Raw genomic sequence first — 18,528 nt, 5'->3', positions numbered from 1 at the left:
GATCCCACTCTATGTACTCTTCCGCCAGTGTCGGAAATATGCCTTGTTGTGATCCCACTCTATGTACTCTTCTGCCAGTGTCGGAAATATACCTTGCTGCGATCCCACTCTATGTACTCTTCCGCCAATGTCGGAAATATACCTTGCTGTGATCCCACTCTATGTACTCTTCCGCCAGTGTCGGAAATATACCTTGCTGCGATCCCATTCTATGTACTCTTCCGCCAGTGTCGGAAATATGCCTTGCTGTGATGCCAATCTATGTACTTTGCCATCAGTATAGACAATCTTCCTTGCTGCGCTCTCACATTAGGTACTTTTCTATTGGTGTTGCAAATGTGCCTTGCTGTGCTAACCGCAATGTATTTTTCCACAATTGTCGAAAATCTGCCTTGCTGTGCTCGCACACTATGTACTTTTCCCCAAGTGTCGGAAATATGCTTTGCTGTTGCTGGCACAATATATACTTTCCACCAAGTGTCGGATATATACCTTGCTGTGTTCCCACAATATGTACTTTTCCTCCTGTGTTGGAATTATGCCTAGCTGTCCTCCCACACAATGTACTTTTCCACAATTGTCGGAAGTATACCTTGCTGTGCTTCCACGCTATGTACTTTTTCACAATTGTCGAAAATCTGTCTTGCTGTCCTCCCACACAATGTACTTTTCCCAGTGTCGGAAATATGCCTTGCTGTGCTCTTACACTAGGCACTTTTCTATTGGTGTTGGAAATGTGCCTTGCTGTGTTAACCGCGATGTATTTTTCCACAATTGTCGAAAATCTGCCTTGCTGTCCTCCAACACACTATGTACTTTCACCTCAGTTTCGAAAATCGGCCTTACTGTGCTCGCACACTACATGTATGTACCTTTCCCCAGTGTCGGAAATATGCCTTGTTGAGCTTTCACACTATTTACTTTTATGCCGGTGTGCTAATCTCTGTGTACGTTTCTACAATTGTCAAAAATCTGCCTTACTGTGCTCACACATTACATGTATGTACTTTTCTACAAAGATTGGAAATATGCATTGCTGTGTTCCCACACTATAATCTTTGCCATCAGTAAAGAAAATCTTCCTTGCTGTGCTCACACATTACATGTATGTACTTTTCTACAAAGATTGGAAATATGCATTGCTGTGTTCCCACACTATAAACTTTGCCATCAGTAAAGAAAATCTTCCTTGCTGTGCTCGGACACTACATGTACTTTTCCACGAAGATTGAAAATATACCTTGCTGTTATCCCACACTATGTACTTTTCTTCTATTGTCGAAAATATGCTTTACTTTTCACCCACACTATGTACTTTTTTCCAATTTTCGGAAATATGCCTTGCTGTGCTCCCACACTATGTACTTTCTCAAGTGTCGCAAATAGTTTTTTCTGTCTTTCCTCACTATGCACTTTCCCCCAGTGTCGTAAATATGCTTTGCTGTGCTCGCACACTATGTACTCTTCCCCCAGTGTTGGGAGGATGCCTTGCTGTGCTCCCACACTATGTACGTGTTTACCCTTGGCGGAAGTATGCCTTGCTGTCAACCCACACTAGGTACTTTTCCTCCTGTGTCAGGAATATGCGTTATTGTGCTTCCACACTATGTTCTTTTCCCCAAGTGTCGAACATCCACTTTGCTGTTCCCCCACACAATGTACTTTTCCAGGTGTCAGAAATATGCCTTGCTGTCCCCAAGTGTTGGAAATATGTCTTATATGCCTTTCTGTCATCCCACACTATGTACTTTTATCCCAGTGTTGGAAATATGCAGTCATGTGCTCCCATATTATGTACTTTTCCACCAGTGTCGGAAATAAGCCTTGCTGTTGCTGGCACACTATATACTTTTCCCCACGTGTCGGAAATATGCTTTGCTTTGCACCCACACCATGTACTTGTTTCCCATTGACCAAAGTATGCCTTGCTGTGTTTCCACGCCATGTGCTTGTCCACAGTTTTCGAAAATCTGCCTTGCTGTCCTCCCACACAAATGTACTTTCCTCCAAGTGTCGGCAATCTTCCTTGTTGTCCTCCTACACTATGTACCTTTCCCCCAGTGTCGGAAATATTTTTGCTGCGCCTCCACACTATTTACTTTTCCACAATTGTAGAAAAACTACCTTTCTGTGCTCCCACACTACGCACCTTTATGCCAGTGTCGGAAATATGCCTTAATCTGCTAACCACTATGTATTTTCTCCTAGTGTCGGAAACGTGCTTTACTCTGTATGTATTTTCCTCTAGTGCCGGAATTATGCCTTGCTGTCGTCCACACGTTGTACGTTCCCCCTAGTGTCGGAAATATGCCTTGCTTACTTGCTTGCTCCCACACTATGTAACTTTATGCCAGTGTCGGGAATATACCTTACTCTGCTAACCACTATGTATTTTCCTCTAGTGCCGGAATTATGCCTTGCTGTCGTCCACACGTTGTACGTTCCCCCTAATGTCGGAAATATGCCTTGCTTACTTGCTTACTCCCACACTATGTACCTTTATGCCAGTGTCGGAAATATGCCTTACTCGGCTAACCACTATGTATTTTCCCCAGTGTCAGAAATATGCCTAAGCCCTTTGCTGTGTTCCAACAGTAAATACTTAACAATTGTCGATAATTCTTTTCTGTTCTTCCTCACTATGTACTTTTCCCCCAGTGACAGAAGTATGCCTTGCTATGATCCCACACTATGAACTTTTCCACTATTAAACTATTGAATTAATTCTAGAGAATAGAAACAAAAAACTTTCAAGTTTGTAATTTTGTAATTAAATTTACTAATTCATTTCTATGTTTTGTAACCAGATAAAAAAAGAAAGCGAATACAATCAGATTCAGATGTGAAGTACAAGAGACGCTGTATAGGTACTATACATATTAATTACTTAACTTGCATAACAACAACCCATATTGAATGTTGGCGTCAGCTCTGACAACTTTACACCTTTCTTATTTAAGGTTATGTATTCAGGTCTGGCCGCCTTGTTTCCACTTAAAATCCTCACGCCAGCTCTGTCAGTCTTGTTTCCCAGTCAAGGCTGTGATGTCTCATTTTGGCCCAGTTCATTTGTTTTCATTTGTGACAAGTTGCAATGTGTAACATGACAAAATGAGAGTCAAGGAAATAAACAAATTCAAATATTTATTAATCATGTCATCAAAACTAAAAATAAAAAAGCATACAGCATGTGAATTATGTCAAATCAACATTTTCTAAATCGTAAGTAATAATGTAAAATAGTTAGCATATTTTCATTTTGGACTTGGTTAGTCACATTTTTGCTGCTCTAGGGCGTACAAAATTATTGATTATTATGTTTTGCATCTCAGATTCCTCAGAAGGTATTTTTGCTCTTAAGAACATGGTAAACATATGAATGTTATAGAACTGTCTTTGGAAGTGAAAATGTGAAAAAGCGGTTTGAATTTTTTTCTTTGTGCAGTTAGTCAGTTTCAATATCCAGAACTCTTATGTCCCACAATCCTCCCTCTTTTGTCTTTAGATCCACCAGGATGACTCGAGTCACTTCCAAACTTTCATTCATGTGAAATGTTAAATATCAAGAAAATAATGTAATATTTAGGTTATTATTAAATTGACAGTAGAACTATCAAGCATTGTTGGTTTGTTTATATTGATCTTGTTTTTGTTTCAGACATACCTGTTCTTGTTAATCTGGACAATGCTTCAATTAAAGACAAAATGCTCTACCGGGCATTGGTGAAATCATTTGAACACAACATGGAGGAAATTGCAAACAGTGATGCTGGGATTGAAATAAAAATGAGATTGAGACGTGAAGCTCTGAATGACTTTGAGGTTGGTCTTGTTAAACTCCAAATATCATCTGTCATACTCATCTTACGATGCTGGAGTTTAAACGGATTATGGACATTCAAAGCAGGTCTGGAAAGTGGAAAGCTAGCTATGCTGTTAACTGATATTCTGATAACAGATGAGATGAAAGCAATGGTAGATGGAGGTGTCACCTTACAATTATCAACCACTGTAAATCCTACCTGTCTAACAATGGCTGAAGCATTTTTCAGAGGTAATAATTCAGTACATTACAGCACCAAATAAAGGGTATGTGTCCTATGGCAAGAGATCATTAGAATTGTTATTACACTCCAGTTGGGTGAAACTTTCATGCTTACTGTTAGTTGGCTTTGGCTTTTGATAAAAATAACTTATCCTTTTTAAAGTGAGTTTCGTTAATCAATATTTTCAACTTATTTTTTGTAGTGGTTACCAGTGTTATATAATACACATTTATGAGTACATTGCTTTGCATAATTTTGATGTGTCAACGTTTTTTAAAGCAAGATAAGGTTTAAACCAAATAAATGTTAAATTATGCTTGGGTCGCACTGTATATGCCATTATTAGCAATACATTCTAATCAATAAGATATATCAGTTCTTTCATTTCCCCATTTTGGTAATAGTGACAGCTTTTATTTTTGTTGATTGCAGAACATTTCAAGGTCTTTTAGTGATCAACCAAACTTCTAAGCCTCATTAGTGACTGGATTATAGTAACCATCTAAATCTGTTACCAGTTGCGTGAATGTCTTTGAGCCATCATTTGCACTCCCATCCGATCTCTTGACATGAAGAATTAGCTCTATTCTCTGCCCTGCATAAACCTCCAGTGCAATGTTCTTTGTAGAGTTGGTGCATATCTGCTTGTGAATCTATTCTGACTTCCCTGATTTGGCACACAATCATCCAAGCTACCTATTTCTCACGGTGGTTGCTTTGAGGTAATTCTTTGTCAGGTGGCTTGCTAATCTTCATACATTACTCACCAGGCCTGGAATCTTGCTTTCAATAAAAATATACTGCTTTTCAGTCTTACAGTTGTTTCTCTTCCAGTCGTGGTTGATCAAAGCCAAATTTCTTGCACGCTTGTTGTATTGTTACTGTAGTGAATTAACCAGCTATGACTACATTTATGTTAAAGTACAGTTCAGATGATCATGACCTGCAGTGTAGTTTATACTTATGGTATATGATAATATGTATAGTGTATGTTATACAGAAATATTCTTTATTATGCAAAACTTGCCTGTAATTTCAACATGTATACATACTCCTCTAGTATTGGAACAAATCATACATATGTCAACTTGTTAGTGGGAACTTTTTTTCGCAATCTTGATCACCAGAGAATTATTTTTTATATTCAGCTTATGAGGAGGAACAGAAGATATTTACAGATGCAAGAGTGGAAACTGTTACCAAATTATATCTCAATAGAGAACGTCTATCAGGTCTTGCACATCTTAATTTGATGCCTACCAGATGGCCTTCAACATTCGAAACAAAACTGTTCACTGAAAGGTTTCTTCAAAGCAAAACCGCTGATATTAAAACAGTGCAACCTCAATTTGATGACGATGAAGTTGCCTCAACATCAACATACACACAGGTAATTTTCCTTCATTTTACTTTCAACTGAATGTGCAAAACCACATTAGAGACACTTTTCATTATCCCCTGTTGATACACAATCCGACTAATGGACTGACACCATCCATGCATGTCTGCTGCAAACATTACGCATACATCATCTAAGTTGTCTCAATGTCAACAAACACTCGGGTAATATTCAACCATTTGCATTAGGGACACTTTTTATTACTCCCTGTTATGACACAATCTGACTTATGAACTGATATCCGTACGTTCGTTCGTCCATCCTTGCATCCAACAAGCATGATCACCTCAAACTTCATGCATACATCATTAATCTTGTTATAGAAATTGTTTAATTGCATTGAATTTGTTTTAATTAAACTCAAATTAAAACGCAATCCTATGTAGAAACACACTTTAATTGAGTTCATTTCGCAACTATATTGAAAGTTAGTCCAACGTGTGTTGTCACAACGATGGTACGATGTGAATGAAGTAAGTACATGGATGAAGCCTTTATATTATTAAACAATGGAATGTAAACTTGTGTTCAGGGCCTAATTTGTGAATATCGTTTCTTTGATAAGCCAAGACCAAGTGTTAGACCTTGTACTAAATTTAGCCTCTAAACTGGTTTTAAACGGCCTTTGGTCAAGTTTAACCCCTTTTGTTTTGTTGCTGTTTGTCTGTATCATTTCTCGAGCACGTCTACTGAGAATATGTGCGACTGCTGAAAATCAGCTTTGCAAGTTGATAAAAAATTGCTGACTTTTTACGGTCACGTGAAACCTTCTGTCCGTCATTTCTTGTGCATGTCTCATCCAAACACGGTCTTTATACCCGTTTCATGCTCATTTACAGTTAATATGCTAAATACTATGTTAATATTTAAACATAATCTGACTGTGCTTTTCATTGTTTGATAAAGTCACTAAAACATTGACAATGACTTGTTATTTCTCAATGTTGTGCTGCATGGCATGCCATTGTGTACATATTCTATTTGAATACAATAGTTACTTTGTCTTCTTAGATTATACATGGTTATGTCCAACTGTAATCTGTTATACTGACTTTACATGACACTGAGTGGGCACTCAAAGCATGACATTTGGTGCATGATACTATAATACAAAGTTTGTATGCGAACCCAAGTTGTCTTGTACTTTCTTGATCTTCATAGATTTGTTTCTGTTTTTTTATCTACAGAAGACAAGCTTGATACAGTCAGTCCAGGAAGGTAATAATTAGATTTTCCTATGATACTACAAACAAAATATCACTCAATTACATACCTGTAAATTGCAGTGAGAACCGAAATGGCCTCGATGAAGCTATGTCACAGAATGTTTATGTTTCACGATATATGTATAATATTGTTAAACTGTTCAGGAGGATCTCATCAACTCACCAAAAGTACAGTTTTTTGAGAGTTTTCAACCATTGTTTTCAACGGTGATAGTTGACAGACAGTTAAAATAGGTTGTTTAAAAAACCCGGAACCGGAACCAGAAGGTGAAATTAAAAATATTTAGGCGTGCCTTTCTGGCCAGGGTTCGAAAAGCATTTTGTATTCCTTACCCAATAGAGCTCCAAAAGAGCTAACACATTTGGTTATAATTGGTTTAGGGTTAGGTAAGGGTTTTGGTTTGGTTATTCGGTTATTTGGTTTGATTATTTGGCGCACGTCACGTCTTGAGTCGATGTGTTACACTTACGTCCTGTGACGTCCTTGATTTGATATTAACACTTCCTAAATACATAATACATGTGACGAATTGTTTCACAACTGACTGACATGCAAAATAGTTGTACAATTTGTATCTGTAGTGCATGTGATTTGTTCACTTGACGATATCTTGATGCAGGATTTAACCACATCTCTGGTATGTGATAGCCTTCAAATACATTATTATAGGTTTTGATTCAAGTTGGCCGATTGCCATTTAAGGTAGAGATGCAGTTTACCTGACAGATATTTTAATTAATTAATTAGGAAAGCAAGATGACCTCCCTTGTGCACAAAACTATATATTTTCGGAAAGCTTGTTGTATGGATTTTAAAAATGTTTTAGTATTTTTTTATGGACACTGTAGTTTGAAATATGCACAAAAATGTGCCTTTTTGGTCAAAAGTGGTTTAAAAAAAAGTTCATAAACCATGCTTCTGTTTCCTGTCAAAATTGGTTTGTGGGTACATCTGTTTACTATGAAGAAATTGCCGTCTTGAAAACTGTCTACCAGTTGTCAATTTTGCAGGGCAGCAGCCCAAATTTAACTACTTCAAGTGTATGCATAAATTAACACCCAGGCTAGTTGTCTGTACGATTGTTGTAACACTGTTCAACTAAAAACAATGCCCGACGGCGCGTTGAAGATAAACACATTGTCAATCATTTGTGAAAATTTCAAAACAAAAGGTCAAAGCGTCTAGGAGCTATTTTTTTAAAGTTCAGGGATGTGCACTAAAACGAAACTGAGATAATTGCTAATTTGCATAACAATTCACTCAGTAAGAAGTTTTTTTTAAATATTTTTGTGCCAGGCGACAGTTCTGGACATTGAATGTCACCGTTGTCTCTCCTGACTTTTTTTTTTGTATGTGCAAATTGCAAGTGCTAGTGCTGACACATAGTGCATTTTGCCACAGAAGCCATATTCATGTTTGGGACTACATGACAGGGCTGTGTGGCCATCTCTCTGTCAAATGGCAATTTTTAATGCGCTATCCTGGCGTCAACCAGGCTCGGTCGAACACAAGCACCTGCGGACCTTAACAAAGGTTCCCCCAAAGTCGCATTCGTTAGTGAATGAATCTCGGCCAGTGGAATTGGCCTTCCCATTGAGTCTGTGGCACACTCACCCAGGGTAGGGGTTGACCCTTTGATGTTCAGCCTAAGGTAGGATTTGAACATGGGTCTACCGATCATGAGTCTGGAGCGACAACCACTATGCTACCAGTGACCGGTAAGAAGTTTGCTAATGCTCATAATTAAAATGGTTGTAACAGTTCCAAATTTAAATGTATTATCGTTTTGTTAAAAGTTAAATATGGTGCATAATATGGAGATCCCGTCATTTCTTTTTTTCACCATGTTTATTTTTTATTATTTATGTACAGCCTTGCTAAATCTTGCTAAGCATTCAAAAGAGAAAATGTTTGCACCTGTTATTTATATTTTTAAATCGTTTTTTGAGTATGTTCCACTATTCACAATTGTACAAAATTTTAACTGTCTATAGCCGAGACTGTTTGGATAATAAAAAGCAAAATAAAAATTTCACTCCCAAGTTCCCACAAACCTGCATCTATACCTTAAGTTTTTTTCTATATAAATTGTATGGAAATTTGCAAACGTCGTCACACTATTTGTACCAAACCAACATCACTTGCTATCATCTAATTTCACAAAATTCTTTCCTTTCACACACTATTTCTTTTGGGATGTCTGGTATTTAGCTCACAAATCATCAAAAGTCACCGAAAAAGTACGAATTTGATAGTCATAATCAATAACTAGTCATTTTATTTTTATAATGTATTATATTTCTGAATGAGTTCAACCTAATCTATTATTATTGTGCTTAATAATTATTTAAAATAAATTACCTGAATCCAAAACACTGATTAGTGAATAATGACTTGAGATGACTTATTAGACCCCATATGACTAGGGTATGATTGTGTCGTTAATGTGCTGTAACAGTGTAACATTTCAATTGTCTTAATAGATACAGCTACATATGTGGAAACGGAATTGGATCTCGGCTATGGAAAACATAAATCTATAGATTTATCAAGACTTGGTCTGTATAAACACCTGGGGATTTTAAACCTGAATAGTAACGGACTAACAATAGTACCACAAGAGATTGGGGAATGCCACGAATTGCAGAAATTAAATCTATCGTTCAATAAGATTGCGAAGATACCAGAATCACTGTATGCATTAGAACAGTTGACAGAACTTTACATGGAATCTAATGCATTGACTGCTATACCAGATGAGATTAGTAAATTGAAGAGTATGAAGATATTGGATCTATCATCCAATAACATTGCGAAGATACCAGATTCATTGTGTGCATTAGAACACTTGACAGAACTTTACATGGAGTATAATGCATTGACTGCTATACCAGATGAGATTGGTAAATTGAAGAGTTTGAATATATTGAATCTAGATAACAATAACATTGCGAAGATACCAGATTCATTGTGTGCATTAGAACAGTTGACAGAACTTTACATGAAGTATAATGCATTGACTGCTATACCAGATGAGATTACTAAATTGAAGAGTATGAAGATATTGAAACTATATAACAATAACATTGCGAAGATACCAGATTCATTGTGTGCATTAGAACAGTTGACAGAACTTTACATGAAGTATAATGCATTGACTGCTATACCAGATGAGATTACTAAATTGAAGAGTATGAAGATATTGGATCTATCATCCAATAACATTGCGAAGATACCAGATTCATTGTGTGCATTAGAACAGTTGACAGAACTTTACATGGGATCTGATGCATTGACTGCTATACCAGATGAGATTACTAAATTGAAGAGTATGAAGATATTGGATCTATCGTTCAGTAAGTTTGCGAAGATACCAGATTCATTGTGTACATTAGAACAGTTGAGAGAACTTAACATGCATTATAATGCATTGACTGCTATACCAGATGAGATTACTAAATTGAAGAGTTTGAAGATATTGAATCTAAATCACAATAACATTGCGAAGATACCAGATTCATTGTGTGCATTAGAACAGTTGACAGAACTTAACATGGTGTCTAATGCATTGACTGCTATACCAGATGAGATTAGTAAATTGAAGAGTATGAAGACATTGAATCTATCGTTCAATAAGATTGCGAAGATACCAGATTCATTGTGTGCATTAGAACAGTTGACAGAACTTGACATGATGTCGAATGCATTGACTTCTATACCATCAGGTAAGGCATCATTGACCAATTAATCAAAGAGTATGACAATATTGTATCTATGTCACAAAAATATTGAGAAAATAACAGATTCTCTTGTGTACATTATAACAACTGACAAAACTACAAATGAGATTCAGACTGTAATACCATTCAGTAAGCTATAAGTGCTTGTAAAAATCCCACATACACATTAATGTCTTTGGTTTATGTTGCCCTTAAAATAACATTTAAAAAAATAATAATAAAACATCTGAGTAAAATTAGCTATTTCCTGATTTTTGACATCTCTTGTAGTGAAACTGCAGCACCAAACGTTAGACATAGATTATAGTGCATCTGTTTTTAGTCTCTGCTTTGGACAAAGTCCGAAAGTGAGGACTATTATTTTGGGTCAGTTCGGTCAGTCTATCTGTGAATATATCAGGAGTCATAGCTCACACAGTTGTTGACATATCCTTTTCAAACTTTTTACAAATACATTAGATGTATTTTGTTATTTCACAGGCAACTAGCAGCCATTTTGGACATTACATGTGCTATTTCTGATAATCATATATATCCAGAGATTTTTCTCGTGTTTCCCATTTCCATGACCCTTTAGGGGTAACAACAATGTTTGTCATTTGTAGCTGTATCGATGACAGAGCGGAGCTGTTTGTATGGATGATTGACCCTCATCCGTCAACAATTACATTTCCTTCTTATTGAAACCTACCAGCTCAATTTGCATTAGTACTTCGGTACAGGTCACATGTCCTATACGACTTGAGATGTGTCCCTTGGAAATACTTCCATATCGTTTGTAACACTATAGTATGTATTTTATATGTCTTAGAAGATGCACCATTTTTCGACATGTTCCATGCTATCATTTACTTTGTTGCCACAAATATAATGAGCAACAATCAGAATGGAATTTATTTTAGAAACATAAAGAATACTATACAGTGTACACTATTATGTATTCCTAGAAATTGTTATAAGTCAATATACAATGATTGTTTCTATACTGATTGTATAAACATTCTTATAAACTTATTACTATGTTTTTTCAATACATTTTTATTTATCGGTAATGGCACTTGCATTACAGTATTTAATTTCTATAAAAAATTCAAGAGTATACCTAAACGTTTGAAAAATGTTCCACTTATTTTACAACAGTTTTTTTTTAATTTTGCAACAGTATTGTTGATACAAGTTCACTAGAAAAAATCTTGTCGCTATAATAAGTGAAGAATTGAAATAATTTTGTCCTCAAATATTCAATTACCCATTTATCTGTGTGACCCTAAAACAAAGACAAATAAGTGTTTCAGGCAAAATTAATGCGTTTTCATAAATGTATAGGTTTGATGTACAGGTTTTGGCCATCATGTTCTGATACAAACATAAAATCTTGTCAGTGTAATAATTGAAGAAAAGAAATAATTTTGTTCTCAAATATTCATTCACCCATTTACTCATTTATCGCATCTTTGTGGGCCTAAAACAAACACAAATAAGTGTTTTTCGAAAATTTCTGGCAAAATTTAAGTTTTTCAGTAATGTATAGGTTTGGTAAGTTTTAGCCATCATGTTCTGATTAATTTTCTTTCTGTCCAGAATTTGTCTAGCAAAAGACTATCCTGCTACCTTAGTGAGCATTCCAGGCTCAAGCACATTCACACATTCTTCGGTAATGAGAGCTCATGCAAATGAGTAACATATAAATTAAAATGTAAATTCACGGACAAATATTAATCGCAATTTACTTACTGGATAGGATATTGGTTTTCTCATCAACATGGGATGTGAAAGGGCTTTAGTTAAGCTGTTTTCTTTAGGACTGTTCTATTTGCATACCTGATTTGTTTTGCTTTATTATTAATATAAATTAAATTTAATCACGTTGAAACAAAATGTCAGAATATTTGAATAAGAAATATAATAGTAATTTAATATTTAAAACAAATTGTAGTGTGTTTTTGGAAATTTGTCAACTTTCATGAAATTTAAATTCTGCATTCTTTATATTTATCAGGAATAAAGAAGTTAAATCTGATTCACCTACGACTGGACGACAATAAGTTAAAGGAATTTCCATGGCAGATTATTGAAGAATTGCCTTCCTTATATGAGTTATCATTATGTGGAAATAAACTGCAGGCAGTACCTGACCACATTGGAAGATTATTACGCGATTATCCATGCTGGAAATGCGAACATGTATCACTGATGCATTACAGAAAAACATGTATATACTTTAGATAGTAATTAAACTCTTATATATTATTACCGATACCGATGTACACTGAATACAGTAGTGTAACCTCTTGTATGAAAATGTATATGTAAGAATTGTGAGTCAGTAATAACATTCTAGCAGTTATGGTATTCAATTGACATTCGTATTACACCATATGCCATAAGTGTGTTTCTTAGTTAATCTAGCATTGAACAATTCAAGCCATTAGTCAATGAAGTTTAAATCAGAGATAATTGTCTCCTTCTGTTCATTCAGAGTAATATTCAGAACCTTTATAACCAAATCCATTCATTTGTCACATATGTCGAGTACTTTGTGTAACATGTGCACAAACAATAGGTTCTGAATGTATTCGAACCAAAACGGCTGACTGACATCCATAATCCTTAGCTCTGCTGTCGAGTCGAGCTGTTCATATAGATAATTACCAGTCCTCTGCCCATAATTGCATTTCAGACTTCTCGAAATCTACCAGCTTGGATACTTGGTATGTAGGTACTATGGGTTGACCTATGTTAGATCTGCCACGATTGATTTAATTCAAACACTGTTTAAACATCGCACATGGTGGGTTACTGATTACATTCAAAAAATGGTCGGTTGGTTAATATGTAATTTTTATTTTCATATTTTCATGTTACATGATGATATTCCATATGCACATTTGTCCCAACATCAACAATCACTTCTCTGGTCTACCTGGTCCAGTTCCATTGAAACACGATGATGCTTCTGCTAATGGAGATAACTAATCACATCATTTATTTGTGTGGCTTGATTCAAAATGTGTGCTCCCTATTCATTTCAAAAATACATTACATTTTAGTGTGAATATTTCTTGTGATCAGATTCGATGTCTATGCAGGTCTCTCTTCTAATATTTGGATGATCTACATTCACAAAAAATACTGCATATGAACTGGGCTTGTTTCCCGTAATTCATTGTACAATACAATTAAGGATATAAATATTATTTAGTTCATCATATCTAAGACTATGCTTTCTTTTATTAACGTCTTTTTAGCAAATATTTGTGCAACATTTTCTTGTATTTAGTATGAATACAAGTAACAACAAATAATGTATATCCATGGAATGAGTTTATTATTTTTTGTTATATCCTAGATACGTAGCCCAAGACGCAACCTAAGACTGTCTCTGAGGACAAATGTATAAACTCATAGAAACAGAGAGTCAAATGATTTACTCCATTCTGATGTTTTTTGTATATCAAAAAAAAAACATACTACGAAAGTTTATCCAATGAAAACAATATTGGTACTCATGTTTCTATGTGCAACTTTAGAAGTGCCATTTCCTCATCCAAATAGTAGATGGATTCTGCTGTAAGTATTTAACCTTTCATTGTATGGCAAACTAGTGTATTCTGTATCTATTTGGGACTATTGGAGTAGTTATGTCAACCTTTCATTGTATGGCAAGCTAAAATATTCTGTATCTATTTGAAACTATGGGAGTAGGTATGTCAACCTTTTATTGTATGGCAAGCTAAAGTATTATGTATCTATTTGAAACTATGGGAGTAGTTATGTTAACCTTTCATTGTATGGCAAGCTAAAGTATTCTGTATCTATTTGAAACTATTGGAGTAGTTATGTTAACATTTCATTGTATGGCAAGCTAAAGTATTCTGTATCCATTTGAAACTATGGGAGTAGTTATGTTAACCTTTCATTGTATGGCAAGCTAAAGTATTCTGTATCTATTTGAAACTATGGGAGTAGTTATGTTAACATTTCATTGTATGGCAAGCTAAAGTATTCTGTATCTATTTGAAACTATGGGAGTAGTTATGTTAACCTTTCATTGTATGGCAAGCTAAAGTATTCTGTATCCATTTGAAACTATGGGAGTAGTTATGTTAACCTTTCATTGTATGGCAAGCTAAAGTAGTCTGTATCCATTTGAAACTATGGGAGTAGTTATGTTAACCTTTCATTGTATGGCAAGCTAAAGTATTCTGTATCTATTTGAAACTATGGGAGTAGTTATGTTAACCTATGCAAATTAGGGACAACGTCGACAGTTCACTGTAGATTTAAAAGACTCGTTTTTTATTTTTCGGCAATACTATCCAACCTTAAATCCATAATATTGATTATCGGCACAAATCTATTAGGAATGGTACAAAACCATGTTTTTTCCTTATAATACACAGATTCAATAATTGGTGTATCATTTTACAGTGTGCACGTGTCAATTATCAAAATTTATAAATAAACAGATTAGATCTTTTGAAGAGTTTATTGTTAACACAGACTCAGTTATAATAAAAATGATTTTATCGGACAGAAACGTTTCAGAGCCAAACACCAAACTAAAGGAATTAGATCTGGCATTGGTCTTTTGACATTGTTTCTTATGAAGTGACATATAACTGCTCAAACCCGAAACTTTAAATGATTTGTTGAAATATTTAATCAGAGATTTGTCATTGTATATCATGGCCATGATTTTGGTAAAATCGATTTGAATACACTTTGTTGCTTAAATGAGACTAATGATTCAATTGAAAGTTGTGAAATATTTAATCAGAGATTCTTCATTGTATATCATGGCAATGATTTTGATAATATTGATTTTAATACACTTTGTTACTTATATGAGACTAATGATTCAATTGAAAGTTGTGAATTATTTGATCAGAGATTATTCATTGTATATCATGGCAATGATTATGATAATATCGATTTGAATACACTTTGTTGCTTAAATGAGACTAATGATTCAATTGAAAGTTGTGAAATATTTAATCAGATTTGTCATTGTATATCAAGGTCATGATTTTGATAATATCGATTTGAATACACTTTGTTGCTTAAATGAGACTAATGATTTAATTGAAAGCTGTGAAATATTTAATCAGAGATTCTTCATTGTATATCATAGCAATGATTATGATAATATCGATTTGAATACAATGCTGCTTAAATAAGACAATGATTTAATTGAAATGGTGAAACTATTTAATCAGATTCTTCATTTTTATATCATAGCAATGATTTTGATAATATAGATTTGAATACATTGTATTCTTCAGATCAATGATCACAGTAGAGCGTTACATTTCTGTGTCTTGTGTGGGAAGTTCATTTTTAATAGTGTGTTTGTATTTGGAATGAATTGTGTTTTACATACAATGTAAATAAAATAAATTTTCAATTTAGTGCAAATGTGATCGTCCAGTATAAAATTCCGAGACTAATTTTCGAACATATTGTATACTGCTCTGTACTTTTAATGTTTTAAATACTGTATTTTTGTTGAAGGTGATATTTTAGGTGTGTTAGTTTTCAGTTTTTCTGAGAGATACTCCCATTTTTACATCAATGATGTTTGGGGTGATACTTACGCTCAGATTGAAGTCATCTAGATCTGACCAATTTCATGACGGAAGGGTTAACATTTTTACAAAAATGAATATGTGTTCAGTTCATAGAATGAATTGCCTTTTGTCTTTCATCCTATACATAGTTTAGTGGACACGTTGTTTGTTACTGAAGACTTTTACTGACCTGTTGTGTATTTCTATATATCATTGTAAACTACATATTGACATAGCCTTGTGTGCTCTTCGGGTTACTCATTATGCATTGGGGCAGCAACATCTACAGCAGAGATTCAAGGTCACATTATAAAGGTACCAGGTCGATGGTCTTTTAATACCCACTTATACATTCCCCGACAAATCGGTCCGATCTTCAGATTCTACTTCAATCAACATTTTATAATTTAACTGGTATAATTAGTTAGATAAGTATCGTCTTGTGAATTTACTGCACTGTCAACCGATTAGTGTTATATGTACTGTTATATCTACAGCTACATAACGTATTTCACATAGCTTTCAGCTACAATAGCCAACCTGTAGATTCTCCTGTTCACTCATGTTAACACTCAATAACATTTTTTTTCAGTTTTTGATTGGTGTTGTTTTGCGGTCAGTATATTTATTCACTGGACAACTAATTTATTTGATTACGTGATAGCATCTTGACAATTTCTATTTTTCCCACCTCACCTCTCAAGGTTGGTTAGTAGATAAATGAAGAAATGAAGGACACTTGCTGATGAAAACCCAGATTTTTCTATAAATAAAAACGTTTTATATTCAATGTTGAACAATTAATATATTAAGTACAGTTGTTAGAGGTTTTTAAAAATGGTCATTTTATATTTGGGTTTTATCTAAAAAGAACAATTTTTATCTATCATGTATGTTATATTGGTGTGGGTGTGCAATAAACAATAAATAAACATTGTATTTAAAAGTATTGTCTTTGATCAATGTCATTTGTTAAGTTAAATGTGTACATAATAAACCGGCAGGACTCCAGAAGACGTACCTACACTTTATGCATTTTTTAATTATGCTAATTTATTCATGACGTAGCAGTTTCTGTGCTCATGAATATTCATTAATTTGTGGGTCACTACATTTTAAAAGGGGCGATATATTACTTTTGGGGGAAGAGTTAGAAAGGGAGATCAGTAATAATTAGGGGGTCAATACAAAAGAAGGGAACCATTTGGAAAGCAGCCATGCACCTCGTGTCTGTTGTTGAATAATTTGTTGTCATATTTAGCTTTATTGCCAAATAGTGTTTGCGAGAAAAACATGGGCAGGCAAAGGAATTGAACCCAGGTCCTCCTGACCACGATGGATTGACTGGTTGTGTTTGCATTTGATAAGAGTATATAGTGTGTATATATATATAAAAATAAAACATATTTCTATTATTGAGTTATAATTGTCCAAAAAATTGGCAATTTTGTGTTTTTACTTGTGTAAACTATATACATGGCATAACTCGTTAGTGTACATTTTGCCAATTGGGTGTTTGCCATTTGCGTTGCCCATACCTGACCCGACCCTAACCTTAATGCCAAGACACGTTCCTGTTAATAATTCCGTTGCCCATACCTGACCCGACCCTAAACCTAATGCCAAGACACGTTCCTGTTTATAATTGCTCAATAATGATACTCTGTTGTGCACTGTCTGCGGGTAAGTTGCATTGATGTCAACTGATTAAACAAGTCGCGTTTAAGTAATTTCCACTATTAAAAAGTGGTTAAATTGTGACAATAAATGTGTGGACAAATATTTGAGATTAATTTTGGTGTAGACAACTCGTTTAATTATTTTACACCATTACATGTTGTTAAATTGAGAGAATAAATTTCTCAACAAATATTCAATACTTAGTTTGGTGTAGACAGCTCTCGTTTGATTAATTCCCACAATTACAAGTTGTTAAATTGAGAGAATAAGTGTGCAGACAAATATTTTAGACTTATTTTGGTGTAGACAGCTCTCGTTTGATTAATTCCCACAATTACAAGTTGTTAAGTTGAGAGAATGAATGTGCGGACAAATATTTAATACTTATTTTGGTGTAGACAGCTCTCGTTTAATTATTTTACACCATTACAAGTTGTTAAATTGAGAGAATAAGTGTGCGGACAAATATTTTAGACTTATTTTGGTGTAGACAGCTCTTGTTGGATTAATTCCCACAATTACAAGTTGTTAAATTGAGAGAATAAATATGCGGACAAATATTTTAGACTTATTTTGGTGTAGACAGCTCTCGTTTAATTATTTTACACCATTACAAGTTGTTAAATTGAGAGAGTAAATGTGCGGACAAATATTTTAGACTTATTTTGGTGTAGACAGCTCTCGTTTAATTATTTTACACCATTACAAGTTGTTAAATTGAGAGAATAAATGTGCGGACAAATATTTTAGACTTATTTTGGTGTAGACAGCTCTCGTTTAATTATTTTACACCATTACAAGTTGTTAAATTGAGACAATAAATGTATGGACAAGCATTTGAAACTTATTTTGGTGTAGACAACTCT

At 34.5% G+C, this 18,528-nt stretch overlaps 1 protein-coding gene across 3 annotated transcripts in view; it reads left to right on the top strand.

The window, feature by feature from the left end:
• The window catches only part of LOC100375806 (uncharacterized), a 46,112-nt gene extending 30,289 nt beyond the window's left edge, over positions 1 to 15,823 (top strand). For all 3 annotated transcript variants that reach the window (XM_085494528.1, XM_085494529.1, XM_085494527.1), the window contains exons 12-17: positions 2,808 to 2,867; positions 3,659 to 4,054; positions 5,195 to 5,436; positions 6,633 to 6,663; positions 9,156 to 10,397; positions 12,412 to 15,823. In XM_085494528.1, coding sequence (XP_085350654.1) covers positions 2,808 to 2,867; positions 3,659 to 4,054; positions 5,195 to 5,436; positions 6,633 to 6,663; positions 9,156 to 10,397; positions 12,412 to 12,641 — 2,201 coding nt within the window. In that variant the 3' untranslated portion in view covers positions 12,642 to 15,823. The remainder of the gene's footprint in view (positions 1 to 2,807; positions 2,868 to 3,658; positions 4,055 to 5,194; positions 5,437 to 6,632; positions 6,664 to 9,155; positions 10,398 to 12,411) is intronic.
• Positions 15,824 to 18,528: the final 2,705 nt, after the last annotated feature.

This window comes from Saccoglossus kowalevskii, chromosome 20, assembly GCF_978046115.1.
Source record: "Saccoglossus kowalevskii chromosome 20, keSacKowa6.1, whole genome shotgun sequence".
NCBI classification, from domain to species: Eukaryota; Metazoa; Hemichordata; class Enteropneusta; family Harrimaniidae; genus Saccoglossus; species Saccoglossus kowalevskii.
This window is presented reverse-complemented; position numbering and strand designations above follow the sequence as displayed.